The sequence below is a fragment of the Sphaerodactylus townsendi genome, linkage group LG10, assembly GCF_021028975.2.
Source record: "Sphaerodactylus townsendi isolate TG3544 linkage group LG10, MPM_Stown_v2.3, whole genome shotgun sequence".
NCBI lineage: Eukaryota > Metazoa > Chordata > Lepidosauria > Squamata > Sphaerodactylidae > Sphaerodactylus > Sphaerodactylus townsendi.
In genome coordinates, this window is record NC_059434.1 from 66,974,805 (window position 1) to 66,988,497 (window position 13,693).

Here is a 13,693-nt window from a genome sequence, read left to right on the forward strand (position 1 = left end):
ACAAACACCATGTGAGGTAGGTGGGGCTGAGAGAGCTTCGAGAAGCTGTGACTAGCCCAAGGTCACCCAGCTGGCGTGTGTGGGAATGTACAGGCTAATCTGAATTCCCCAGATAAGCCTCCACAGCTCAGGCGGCAGAGCTGGGAATCAAACCCGGTTCCTCCAGATTAGATACACAAGCTCTTAACCTCCTACGCCACTGCTGCTGTAAAAACCTGGCTCAAAAAGCACTGAACTTATTCTAGAAGATAAATTATTTCATAGGATTTTTTTTCCAGTGTCCATCTAAATGTCCACTTTTCCCATTAGAATAATTAGGGGAAAGGGGTCAATGTTTCCACTTTTTAGCCCACAGGATTTCACACTGAAAAAGTCTTAAGAATATGTGATGGATGAAAAATATTACCTGGATATGTGGTTAAAAACAAACAAAAACTCTCAGCAAAAATGGGGTTTTTTGGAAAGGATTATGTTAGGTAGGTTTGTGGAGATGAGCCCTCTAAGTGCACCAAAGCACAATCTTTACAGGAGAGAGGTGTCTACTAACAATATAGAGTCCCTCCCAATGAATGTATATGTCTCATGTGTTGTTATAATCCCTTTGAAATATGGAACTTTTTACCCTGGTGTTATGGATAATTATTTCTTTAAGAAGACAATTAGCAGTTGCCACAGGCTTCGATAGCTTTTGAGCTGCTCCCAGTACAAAATAAGCACTTTAAAAATTCTGCTTTCTCGCAGCCAAGCTATTGTGTGGTTTAAGCAATGTCTGTGAAGAAGAATAACAAAAATGATCATTTGGTCTGATATATGAAGTAGGGGTGTGCGAGAGAGACCCCGTTATGGGACTGTCCTGACTCTTGGGCATATTATTTATGATGCAGAAGACAAAATGGCTTTACAGCGGACTTTGGATCTGACCATATAATTCTAAAACAGCTGTGATGGGCGTACCACCATTTTCTCTGAATTAGTTGAGTTACAGATTTCCACTAATTTTTGAACATATTCCACTACAGAGCAGACGTTTCTAAATTATTCCTGGGTATAACTAGATGTGTCCTTTGAAAATGGCCTGTAGAAACAAAAGCCTTAAAAAGATTTTTAAAAATAAGGAACATTCCATTGTGTTCCCTGTAGTCTGAAAATGTTGAGGCAATATGTAATTTCATAGACTGTTGGAATTTTTAAGCTACTGATGTCCAGCGTTTCAGACAGGGGACCCATCTTTAAGTCCCAGGGAGTAAAATGTGGCCCACTAACTACAAGCATATAATAGGCAATGGCATGACATCATAGTCACATGACAAAGTCATATGACAGGAAGAGAGTTTGTGTTTAAAAAAGAATCCTTTCCGTCAGAAAGTGGCCGTTTTTTTATAGCTCTGCTGCTTCTCTTAGCATGTATGCAAACACAGGAAAGCAGTATTGCAGTAGTATTCCAAATATATTGGTGACTCTATAAGGCTATCTGGCTCAGCAGGTAGAGGTGTGCAACTCACCTGAGAGTCTCAGCCCATAACTTGAAGTTTACTGGGTTAAGCAACATGAAAACTACCTATCAAATTGCTATGGCTATAACTGCATTCCCCCTTTTTTTCTACACTCTTCTTTCAAAGAACAGACGTTTTATGTTAACTCTCACAATAACTTGGAGAGTCTCCAGACAGATTCAGTGGCAAAGCATGGGTTGGGGCTGCCTGAATTAACCTGGGCTTGTGTGGTCTATCTTTCTGTGTTCTTCACACAGTTTTGCAGTTCCCCCCGCCCCTTCATTTCTGGTTAAAAACTAGTTGTCAGGCTAGCAAACCAGCAACTGTGGTTCATGCTTGCCATCCAAAACAGAATTGCAGATCACAGTTTGAGGATAGCGTGGAGAGCTAGTGGAAGCCAGAGTTTGCCAATACAGGTGTAACAGCAAACACTCATTTTAATCCAAAACGGGGACTGGTGGGAACTGCTGAAGAGGAAAAGGCAGAAGGGAGTTTTCAAGGCAAAAGATTAATGGGGGAGGCGGCCACGACCTGCCTCTGAGTAGCTACCTTGAACTTCCTTGGACGTCTCTCATCCAAGTACTAACCAAAGGTAACCTGCTTAGCTTCTGGTATCTGATGAGCTCTGGCTAGCCGGGGCCATCCAGTTCAGGATGAGGTTCATTCTGGATGCCCTTTAAAACCAAGATTTGATGTTCCATCTCAAGCCAGACATAGTACCTGGCTCAAAGTCACCCACTGAGCTTTGCAAGCAGAATAAAAAGAACGATCCAATTGTATGCATTCATACTTCCCTTCTTTTATTTTAGCAGAAAGAAAACACCTTCCAATAAAAAGGGCCAAGAAGGGGGAGGGGGGAACCTGGGAACTGCAGGCTTGAGGGTTATCAGGCTTCTGTTGCGGTAAATTCTTGTGAATGCCAGCGCTTTACAGCATTACCTTTTAGCAGATGCCAGAACAGCAGGATTTTTGAGCTTCCTCTGGGGAATGAGGCTGCTGTTTGTCAGTATTTGCACCTGCATGAGCAGTGAAGGCTGCCTTAAACAATGCTGATCAATTCCAATTTTATTCCTGACTTCCCCTCCCCCTCACTTCCAGAAGAGTCTGTCTTCCCTGTCACTCAGGATAATGATCCTCCTGCAAGCGTAGCCGAGAATCCAGAAACGCACTGTAATCTCATCAAGACTTTGATTCCCCAGTAGGGACGGTTGAATTTGTACAACCGGGAGGCTGGGGCGCGTGAGCTTCCCACGTTGGTGTGCTCATCTGCAAAAATGTGCTGGGTTTCTTCTGTCTCTTCTTTTACCGGTTGATTGTGGCAGAACTGAAGGATTTCATTTCCTGATCTGAGATGAAATGACCTTAGTCTGTCCTTTCAATTCCAGATCTTTTTGGTTATTATTTTTAAAGACTCCTCCTCCATACACTAAAAGCGGCAGATCTCAGTTTCACAAACAGGCTGCTGCTATAATAATAATAATAATAATAATAATAATAATAACAATAATTTTGGTATGTTTTTTAACTCAGTAAAATTCCGTTACAAATTGTGCTTTCCTGTATATGTGTGCGTGTAGGGGGTGATGGTAAATTTATCTTGAAACCCATGGGACGTGCTTATAAATTGCCACAAGATTTCAGCTTGCAACGCATGCTCTCTGACCATGTGCACTTGAAAGCAAGTCTCTCGCGTTTGGATCAACCTTATTTCCATGTAAATGTCAATTGGTGTGCCACTAGCAGCAACGTTGTGAGGTAGATCACTGTGATTGCCATTTTGAAAACAGGGTCAGGGCAGAAAGAGGGTAAGACAAAAGCTCCACTTGCATTGCTAAGTGCAGGAAGGTTGAATTGAGATTGTAAATCAACCATCACCCATGACCATCAGCTAGTGCAGGGGCCTTCCTTTTTTCACATGTCAGAAACCTGATATGCATTTGGAACTGCCTTTCTGATTTTTCACATGCACCCCAGTGGAAGGAGAGGGTCTGAAAAGTGCTTTTAAGCAGAATGTGTGACTTCAGCCTCAGGGCACCCAACACATTACAATTGCCACAAGGAAATCACACCATGGAGCATCTGTAATCACAGGGTAAAGTTGATTGCTTGGCGTGTGGTACCATACCATATGTCTGCTCACGGCTTTTTATCTTTGACAGCTCTACTGAGGTGAAGGAAATTGTCCCAGCTATGTCCACACTGCCTGTGGAGCAAATTACTATTGCAGTTTATGAACTGGCCCCAGTTTGTCAAAGGCCAGCTAATGAATCCATGACTGAATTTTGGTGGAGATACTATCTTGTTACCACACGTAGCATCAGAGGAAGGTTAGCAGAACATAATTTCTGGGATCCAACCCATACCTTTTGTAATGTAGACGCTTCTCATTTTCACTTTGTTTTAAAGGGTTCTTCATTTAGGGCAGACTGCCTTAGAGTTGAGACAGAGATAGCATATATGAGAAGTTTAATTGATATCTGTGGTAATGCACACTTGCATGTTTCTAGCTATCCATCATGATCTCCAAGCAGAGGCGTATCTAGGGAAAATGCAGCCCGGTACAAAATCAGAGTTTTCGGCCCTGCCCCCTCCATATGGCCCCCTTCCCACACCATGACCAAACAATGTTTTTCTGCACTTGAAGTCATTGTATGGACCCAGGGGTAAGGAGGAGAGGTGTGGGGACAATTTTCCGCCCCCCATGTGACTAAATGGCTGCAGCCTGGAGACATTTTAACCCATATGTCCCTCTGGGCAGTATGCCCCTGTCTCCAAGTTGGGTATGACAGAGGCTTGGGGAAAATGCAAAAAAGTCAAAGTGCACATTCCAACTAAGAACTTTGACATCATGCAGTGAGCACACTAGTCCTCCCATCTAGATGGAGGAAGGAGAAGGAAGAATGGAGCCGGGATCTTTTTTTCACCCACATAGTTTCCCTCCAGCTTTTGTCAGTTCCCCATGGGCAACAGAGACAACCTGGAAAGGGTTCAGAAGTTGTTGTGCTCCAGTTTACCTCAAAACATTCTGTAGTTAGCTCTAAAAGAGACAGATAATGGCTTTGTCATTCCAAATAACACTGTACATATTTAGAGCATCGTCTGATTAGCATTTCAATTATCTGTCACATTTTTGCCCTAGGCTTCTTCTAAAACGTTCAGTATAGGAAACATAATTTGCTCCTGTCCATTTGGGCCTTACAAGCTGGGCAAAGTGAAAGTGACTGGCCCAAAATCATCCAAATAGTTTTGTGGCAGAGTGTGAATTTCAACCTGAGTCTTCCCAATCCTAGTTTGGGGCTGTTACCATTACCCCACACTGACAATGCCTCCCCCTCCCCCACCCCAAATTTATTTGTGAAGGACAACTAAATTTGCTGCTGCAAGGTAAAAATCTGTTTCTAAATCTTTTCATTTTAGGTGAGAAGAAGCAGAAAAGTTCAGTTATTTTCCATAATGTGCTCAAATAAAGGTGTTGTTGGCATTTGTCCTTTTAAATGATCCTTTGACTTTACTTTGGATACATAAGCTGATCGGTGTCATTCTACACTTTGTCTCCTTTTGTGTTCCTTTATCTATTATACATCCATGTGTCTTGTGTCAGCAGCCGTGTTAAAGGCTCCTTCCGCACATGCAGAATAATTTCACTTTCAATCCACTTTCAGTGCACTTTGCAGCCAAATAGCAAAATCCACTTTCAAACAGTTGTGAAAGTGGAGTGAACGTGTATTATTCTGCATGTGCGGAAGGGGCCAAAGCTGTGTGAGCGGTTTGGCAGATCTGTGTGCTGTCCTCTTGGTAGCTTTGACAAAGAATTTTTACTTGACTTTACTGCTGCCACTAACTACCTTGCAATGTGTACCTGCATCCACACAGAACAGAGAAAGTGAGAGAAGCTAACATCTCACTCGTGGACATGCCAGTACACAAGCACCAAAGCAGATCCTGAACTTGCAAAGATCCCTTTTAATCTTTGACTTGGTGCCATGTTTTGAGAAGGACACATTTTCTCAGGTCTGCACGTGCCTGCAGTTAATTTCTCAACTGGTAACTCATCGCTAATTTCATTTAACCAAGTTATCAGTTTGTTAGAATTAGAGGTGAGTTTCAGGAATTAGCAGTGGATCCACATTGTTTTCTAGATTCATGATGAATTTAGAATTGCAAATTATTTAGGGGATTGAAAGTCAACTACAGTTGAAAAACTATAAGATTATATTAGATGCACTTTATTTGTAAGAGATGCATCTGAGGTTTTAGTCAAACTTAGATTTCCTACTTTTACAATCAAGGTCATGTAATATGCCTTTCTCTTCCGTAATCACCTTACATCCATCAGCCAATTTTTCATCCAACATCCATCTCTAAAAACAAAAACTAGAGTTTAAGATATCAGACATGATGCTTTTCCATTTATCTGAGCCAGCGGGAGATGGAGGAGGCCAGGGCTTATGCTGGGAGTGGCACGATTGTCATTTCTGGCATGATGACTTTATGGTTTAACCACAGAGATACCAGAGCATCACAGATGTGATGACACTGTTCCGTGTTATGTTGGAGTCATGACCCCTATTTCATTCACCATTTTTCTCCCACCACCCAGCTGAGTGGCAGTGGGAAGTGGGGGGTCTGCAGCCCGCAAGAATGTGGCAACTCTGGGCCTGCATGTGTCTTGGAACAGGTCTCCAGGAACTCACAATACACATTTTATTACATGCACCTGAGGAAAAAAACTTGAAATTAGGCCATTCAAAAGGGGGAAACAGTGCAGGGGAAGAGGCTGAAACCATCCCTCTCCTTGCACATAGTCCTAGTTTAAATTGTGCCCTGGGGTGTGATTTGTTTTAAAAAAGGAACCAGACTCCCAGCAGCTCATCCGACGTGGCCCTCATAATTGAGTATATAGTAGTTTGCTCACTGCAGCAGCCATCTTGGTACCAGCTCTTTCAGAGAGAGCAGGATAGTGGCAGTTGAAGCAGTACCCAGTGTGATTGATGAGTCATGCAACAACTCAGACAAGAGAGTGTGAGAGGGCTGGAAAGGGCCCTTCTCTGCTCTACTGCAGTTGTTGTTGTGCAAAAGAGAATTTTAGCTGGATATTCGCTTCCCGCTACAGCACCAGCAGATTGTGTAGGAGAGGGCGTGAACTCACGAAACTACCTTTATACTAAATCAGTTAGTGTCTCTTCAAAGTGGCAGGGACTTTGCAGTGTCTCATTCAGAGAGCTTTCACCTTTTTATTGTTTTTTTCAACTGGAGATGCCAGAGATTGAACTGGGACCTTTTATGTTCCAAGCAGATACCCTACCAATAAACTATGGCCCTTTCTCTTCTTTTCTTCACAGTTTCTGTAGGCTATGGAATTCAGCCCATGGGTAGGGACTCTCTGGTGATTGCAGAGCCTAACCCTCTGGGTTGTGAGTCCATATGGAGCCTGCCACTTTTGCTGCTGTTTGGAAAGATCTGCTGCTAATGGGGCACAGAAAGCAAAAGTTCCATGTCTCCTTGCTATCTGCATTCATGCTGGCAGACACAGCAGGAAGGCAAACTGAAGTCACTCAACATTCAAGAAAACTCCTTTTACGCCCAAGCAGGTTCAGAAACTGTGGCTCCTCCTCTTCCTGCAGTGTCACTGTGCTTGTCAATCAGTGGAAGATTATGGCGGTGGGTATGCACAACATTGCTTCTGGTACAAACCGAGAAGCAATATCTCTGAGTTGACATGATACTCTAGGACCCTAACAAAACTTTACGGTTTTACTATAGAAAGTTGGGTGAACCTCTCACTGACATGGTGACATCACTTATGGGTTTGTGCAGAACTCATGAATGAGGACACTTTCAAATCCATTTTTTACCCTCCTGCTGTGCATTGATGAACACAGCAGGTGGATAGCAAGAGGTCTCCCACAACTGTAGGTAAGCTATTAAGCCTACAGTGAGTTTCCATCCCATTCTGGTCCTTGAGTATCAAAGCTGGGTCCCATGTATAGAAAGGCTGAAGAACACTGTTCTAAGTAAACTACAGATTGCTTTGAGTAGAGTAGAGTAGAACCGGTGCAGAAAGAGTAGAGTGTAGTGTGGTAAAAAGACTAAGGTTTTTGCAACACATGAAAAAAGTGGGAATCCTATACCTATTCCAACTAGATTAAGTATAGAGGAGAGTGGGTAGACCTGAGATTGTTACTGCTTGAGATGAAATGGGGAAATTGTTATGGAATTTTGCATCTTCAGAGCACTTCCCTGACTGGCTTCTATGACAAAAAGGATACACAGGAAGCTAAAACAGATGTTTGCCTCCCTTCGTCCATATGAGTTCTAAGCGAAACTAAGGCTCTGGAATGAAAATTCCAAAGATAATTGTGTAACATTGCTGGTTAGAGTGCATTGGTACTTACTTTTTAATTTTTCTGTAATGAATTTTTTATTTTTAAGCATGGAAACCAATAAAGCAACAAACCAAACACCATTGACCAGTGCTTCTCTTTGGGAGGGGAGGTACCACATGCTAAAGCTGTTGCTGTTTGGTTTCTGTTCAGAAAAAACTTGGGCACATACATTTTTGGCCAGCTTTTCTCCAATTTACATGTGCTGTTAAGGTTTGTGTAGAAGGGGATATTTTGTCATTGTGCTACAGATGTTTGGAGGAGCTGTCCCCCTTCCTCTATTCTACCATTAAACATTCTTCTTTTGGGGAAAATCCAGTTGCTTTGCTTCAAGAACAACTAGATCAGTGGTTCTCAAGCTTCCTAATGCTGCGACCCTTTAATACAGTTCCTCATGTTGTAGTGACCCCCAACCATAAAATTGGTATATATAAGATATTAAAAGACCGTTTTCCGATGGTCTTCGGCGACCCCTGTGAAAGGGTCATTCGACCCCCAGGTTGAGAAGCGCTGAACTAGATCATCTGACAAGCTTTTGGATTGTCCTATACTGACGTTTGACTTAAATAAATCACCATGACTGTACTATTCCTGTGGCCTGAAGTCCTCCACATAACTTAAACTTTTAAAACCCTGGCTAAATTAATGGATTTAAGCAGCCTACCTGTGAGCAGGATTAAGCCTAAGGAAACAATTTACATTCCTAGAAATAGTGAAAATTTTATCCTTTTGATCTTGCATCCCTTTTGATGGTCTTTAATAGTGATGAGTAGCTACGCAGTATCTATCTAAGGTCATGTTAATGTAGACTGTACCATTTCCAGGTATGCCCTATGTGCTGGGATGGGCTGAAATGTGATGTACTCTAAGATGTCAGTGAGTGGTATTTGACATTAGGCAGGAAGAAGTTCTTCCATTGGAGGAAGAACCACTTAAGCTAGTGGAATGTTTCTTAGGCTGAAGGATGGCTTCAGACTTTGTGTTGTGGAGTGATTGGATACAAACCAAAATTTTAATGACACTGAAATCTGTTTTTTTTTCCCTGAAGTACTGAAGGCTTATTGCTTATCAATATTTGAGGCTGAGAACTGGATGTAGGGAAGTCCTACCATATCTGAACATAGATAGGGCTAGAAAACTAATCCAATGACCTGTTTCAGCAACTCCTCATTAACTAACCTCTTTGAACTCTTTGAGTATTTTGTTTTTGATATCTCTCTTAAAGTGCAGTGACTTTTATACTTTTCAAAAAATGCATAGGAATTTCAGCATCTAGAGCTATCCTGGCCCCCTGCAACAATAAAACAGGGTTTTCTGCCTTGTGGACCTTGACTGGGTGAAAAGGCAGTCTAAAAATGTTTTAAATAAATAAATAAAACAGAAAAAACACCCTCATCTACATAGGTATCAGCAGTTTAGGAGCACCAATCTGTTTTGCATCAAGTCATTCTAGATGAAGTGAATGGAGTAATAATATGCACATTTGACAGTTCTAACCACAACACTCATAGGGATCTAGGCCACTCTGACCCAACAGAACTGATGGTGAACATTTTGGCCTCACTTCTCAAGGCACTGAAAAAGAAATCAATCTGTTTGGGGGTCAGGGTAACATTCAGTTTCATAGGTTTGTAGAAGCTTTGGATTATCTTTAGAAGGCACTAAGAAAGAGATACTGAATCACAGTTTACTCTGTCGAAGAACAGCTGCAACAGTCTATAATTGTGAAAACAACAACAAATCCTGTGGTTTCTCAAAGACTAACATACATATCATAGCATGATCTTTTTTTTCTCATGCATTGATGAAGTGTGCTCTGGAAGCTCATGCTGTAATAATTTTGTCCTACATGCTTGATTTTTAAGTTTCCATGGAATTCTCAATTGATTGAATTTATACTGTGATTTTTTAAAAAAACAACCTTTAAAATAGCTCGTTCATTTTAAAAGTACATTACCACGTATGTTCTTCATGGCTAAAAAAAAAATGCAAATCCACCACATGGATTCACCATTTTGGATCTGTTGGTGGAACTTGCAGTGATTGGCAAGGAGGAAGTAATACATTTTTTAAAAAATAAAATAGAAGTAAACTGTAAAGGAAGAACAAATCTTCAAATGCAATGGAAAGAAAGCTTAACTTGTTTTCTTGCTTTTTTTTATAGAGAACACCTGTTCCCAGCGCCGAAGCATTCCGATGGTTCTTTTAAGCAGTAGTATATCTTATTTTCAAGGCAGCCTGAAGTGAATGGCAAGCTAAAGTCTTGTTTTAAGAAACTGCTTAGTCCACCACTGAAGAATATATTCAGATACTATTTTCATTTATGTATAGGGGTTTCCTCAAAAACAAATTCTCAAGTAGAGTGGTCTCCAGGTAAGAAGGGGAATCAAAGCAGCTCTGTAGAACGCTTCTGGGATCAAATTTCCCCGGCTGAAAGGCCTGAACATAAGATAATGCTGTTTCAGCACCTATCCTGTCATGTTCACAGTCTGACTTTTTCTGAATAATGTACCCTCCCCATGCATCACTGCCTTGTGTTTTCATACTTCTCAGACAAGCCTCTTGCAGTCATTAAGTCTTCTACCCTCTGTTCAAATGACCATAGTTGCATTATTTGCAGCTGGCTTCCATTCTGACTCACCGTCATTTGCATTCCTCTCTAAAGGCCCACAGAATAAGAAAACACTACACAGTAGAGAACACTCACCTGCTTCAAGAGGGCCACTCTCTTATCAGGAGACCACCATATCTGGGGCCCTGGGGAATTGGCCAGTTTATCACATTCAGTACACCAATTCTTTCTTTGATGTAATTTAGCTATACTAGTGAAGTTGTTGTCTATTTTTAAAGTGGCTGTAAAAACAAAGTTTGGGTAAACCCCTGCTGTAAAATAATGTATCTTTACAAAAGTACCATATCTATACTTCATTTTTTCCAATATATGTGTTTCAGTACTGTAAACTGTACAGCTAGCAGCTTGTATTTTGTGTGTTTAGACACAAGAAGACAATCACGTCTGAGCGTCTACGGAGATTAACTGTTTGTACACAACAGTGTGGTTCTGCAGATTAAACCAGAAGCAATAAATTCAAGCTTTAATTATTATTTTTGGCCAGTTGATCAGTAGCAGCAGAGGCCGTACTGTTTTTTACCATGCATCCTTCCTTAGTAACTCAGTGCAAAGGTTTGCAAGACAGCAAAGATTTGAGATGCATTTGCTAGATACCTTCAAACCATACTGTTGTATGAAGTGAAGACAGAAAGCATAAAAGTTAATCTTTGTGAGCACTAAATTTAGAGTAGTGGTCATGCAGTTGCATTGCTTCCGAAAGAGCTTTACCGAATGAGACCCCTCCAAAGCATGTATTGTTCATTGACTGACTTTATACTGTATCATGAAGTAGAGTTTATAGCAGAGGTGGGCATACAGAATCAATTTTACAGAGAGTTATATGACGCTTGTTTTAAATTACAAAATGAAAAGAGTATCGTATCAGTGTGTGTGGGGGGGGGGTGGAATCTATGAATATATTACCTTTCCATTGAAAGTTGCTTTATAGACCTTTCAATAGGAATTTTTTTAAAAAATATAAAGTATGACATTATTTTTGCCCCATGTATGGCATTTAGTTCTTAGACTAGTTTGTAAATTTAGATGGAGTTGGATCTTTTCTGCAGTGGGGCCTGAATGTCTTTAAAGTGTACCATTTTCCTTTGATCAAACTAAAGTTGAAAAAAAAAAGATCACTTTTCCCTGACCCAGTTTTCCTTTACTGCCCCCTCAGGCAATCACTTGAACCCTTCAGCACATAATTTCAGCTGTATGGTTAAAACAAAGGACTTTGTTGATGAGGCTATGGTTAAATCATTCATAAATAAAACAAAACATATGTAGGACAGTGAATTTTTATCTCACAAAGATCACTTTGTCCCCTCTGCTGTCTCATCCAAAGCTACAGTCTACATGTGTAAATGATTAAATACACCTGCCAAGGGTATTATGTGCTAGTGAGCAGATAGAAAAAATAAAAACTATGGAGATAAAAGTGTGTACAAGAATGCTCCTGGACTCAGTTTTGTTAAGTATGGCTTGAATGTGGAGTGTGAGAACTTTCACAAAATCCTGAAAAATCTCAGGCAAATAATGATGCTTCATTTTTTAGAAGTTTGTAGTCCTTGTGATTGACAGGGGCACTTCCTCCCCCACACACAAAAAGAGAACATGCTCATAGTTTGCTAAAGATCTGTGGTTGTTTGTATGGGTTTTCCTGTACCTGTAGTAGTGATGGATGTTGCAACCTCTATATTCAAAACAGTCCATACTTCCTTCACATCTTTGCTTTCTCCAAGGAGACATATTTAAGACTGCTCAGCATCACTGAGTTACTCCTTGCTACATTTTAAGTACCTTTGTTTTACTTAAATTCACCCCTTTAGGCTCAAAGGATTGGATTGTGCTCCCTTTTGGTACATGCTTGGGGGGTAAATATTCCAACCCACATTTGTGATAGTGAGTACCAAAACAAGCAATGGGAAATATTGCTGGCTTAAGCAACAGGGTGTAACTTCATGTATGCGGCTGTATATATATTTCTGTTAGCGGTCCTCTTCCTTACCAGACCACTCCCCAACCCATCACAAGGGAAAAAATACCCCAATATTTTGCATCAGAAAAAAGGATGTAGATATATGCAAAACTGGTCAATTTGCATAACATATTCCTATTTAGAAACGCAGCCCACCTTGCCACAAAATGTGGGATTTTTGACACAGAATCCTGATGTACACACAGAAACTGTAAAAAGGCAGCGCAGCGACAAAGCATTTTCTTTCCAAATTTCAGCAGTTTGTTTGTTTTCCTGCTTTTCATTTTGTCCCAGGCCTGAGCATGATGACCAGCCACAAAGATTATGATTTCAGATGAGCAGAGAAGGTTATCACTATGAATCAGTTCAGCTGCCTTCAAAACCAGGAATTTGTAATTAGGGTGGGGTTTTTGTTTTAGTATCAGGGTTTTGTGGTTGTTGTTTTGACTGTTTAACTCCCTGTAAGGGAACAGTAAAGGACATCAGTTCTCTTTCACAACACAACCAGAACACTGTGTATCATCCAAAGCAAGTTAGACCTGCTCAAGCACCATTGAAATTTGGGCTGAATGGAAACAGGTTGGGTTTGACAGTTCTTCAGGGAAATTCGACCAAGAGGGGTGAAGTGTTCATCCAGCTTACTGATAGTCCCGACCACTCTCTTGGTTCTGCTCCTCTTTGGCAGCATGATGCTTCTGCAGAACAAAGGCAAGATTGCCCTCAATCTGATTTTGCTTCGTACCAAAACCCTGTAGCCAATGAGATTTCGAGATATGATAATATCTAAAGCCAAATCAGCAAAGGTGGTCATTCTTGCCTTTGTTCTGAGTTGACCAAAGGGTGAGAGATGGTATCAAGCAGCAATGAAGAACATGGTTGCCACTGAGGCCCCTTCCGCACATGCAAAATAATGCAATTTCAATCCACTTTCACAATTGTTTGCAAGTGGATTTTTCTATTTCGCACAGTAAAATACAGTTGCAACGTGGATTGAAAGTGGATTGGAAATGCATTATTTTGCATGTGCAGAAGGGGTAGAGGCGTAGCAAGGGGGGAAAGCGCCTAATGCACTCTGCATCCTCCGCCCCCACTCTGGAACGCCCTTGCCACGCACCCACAGGGGTGTGCACCCGGTGCGCCCCCGCATCCCCTTGGAGCTACGCCTCTGGGAAGGGGCCTAACTGCGAACAAAGGGCAAGAAAAAAGCAAATGGTGTGAGAAACCATCTGTC

The 13,693-nt window shown here is 41.3% G+C and overlaps 1 protein-coding gene across 1 annotated transcript in view; it reads left to right on the plus strand.

The window, feature by feature from the left end:
- The window catches only part of CXXC4 (CXXC finger protein 4), a 59,192-nt gene extending 45,736 nt beyond the window's left edge, over positions 1-13,456 (plus strand). Inside the window, exon 3 of the mRNA XM_048508820.1 lies at positions 10,041-13,456. Within this exon, the coding sequence (XP_048364777.1) occupies positions 10,041-10,085 (45 nt within the window). The 3' untranslated portion in view covers positions 10,086-13,456. The remainder of the gene's footprint in view (positions 1-10,040) is intronic.
- The last annotated feature ends 237 nt before the right edge of the window (positions 13,457-13,693 follow it).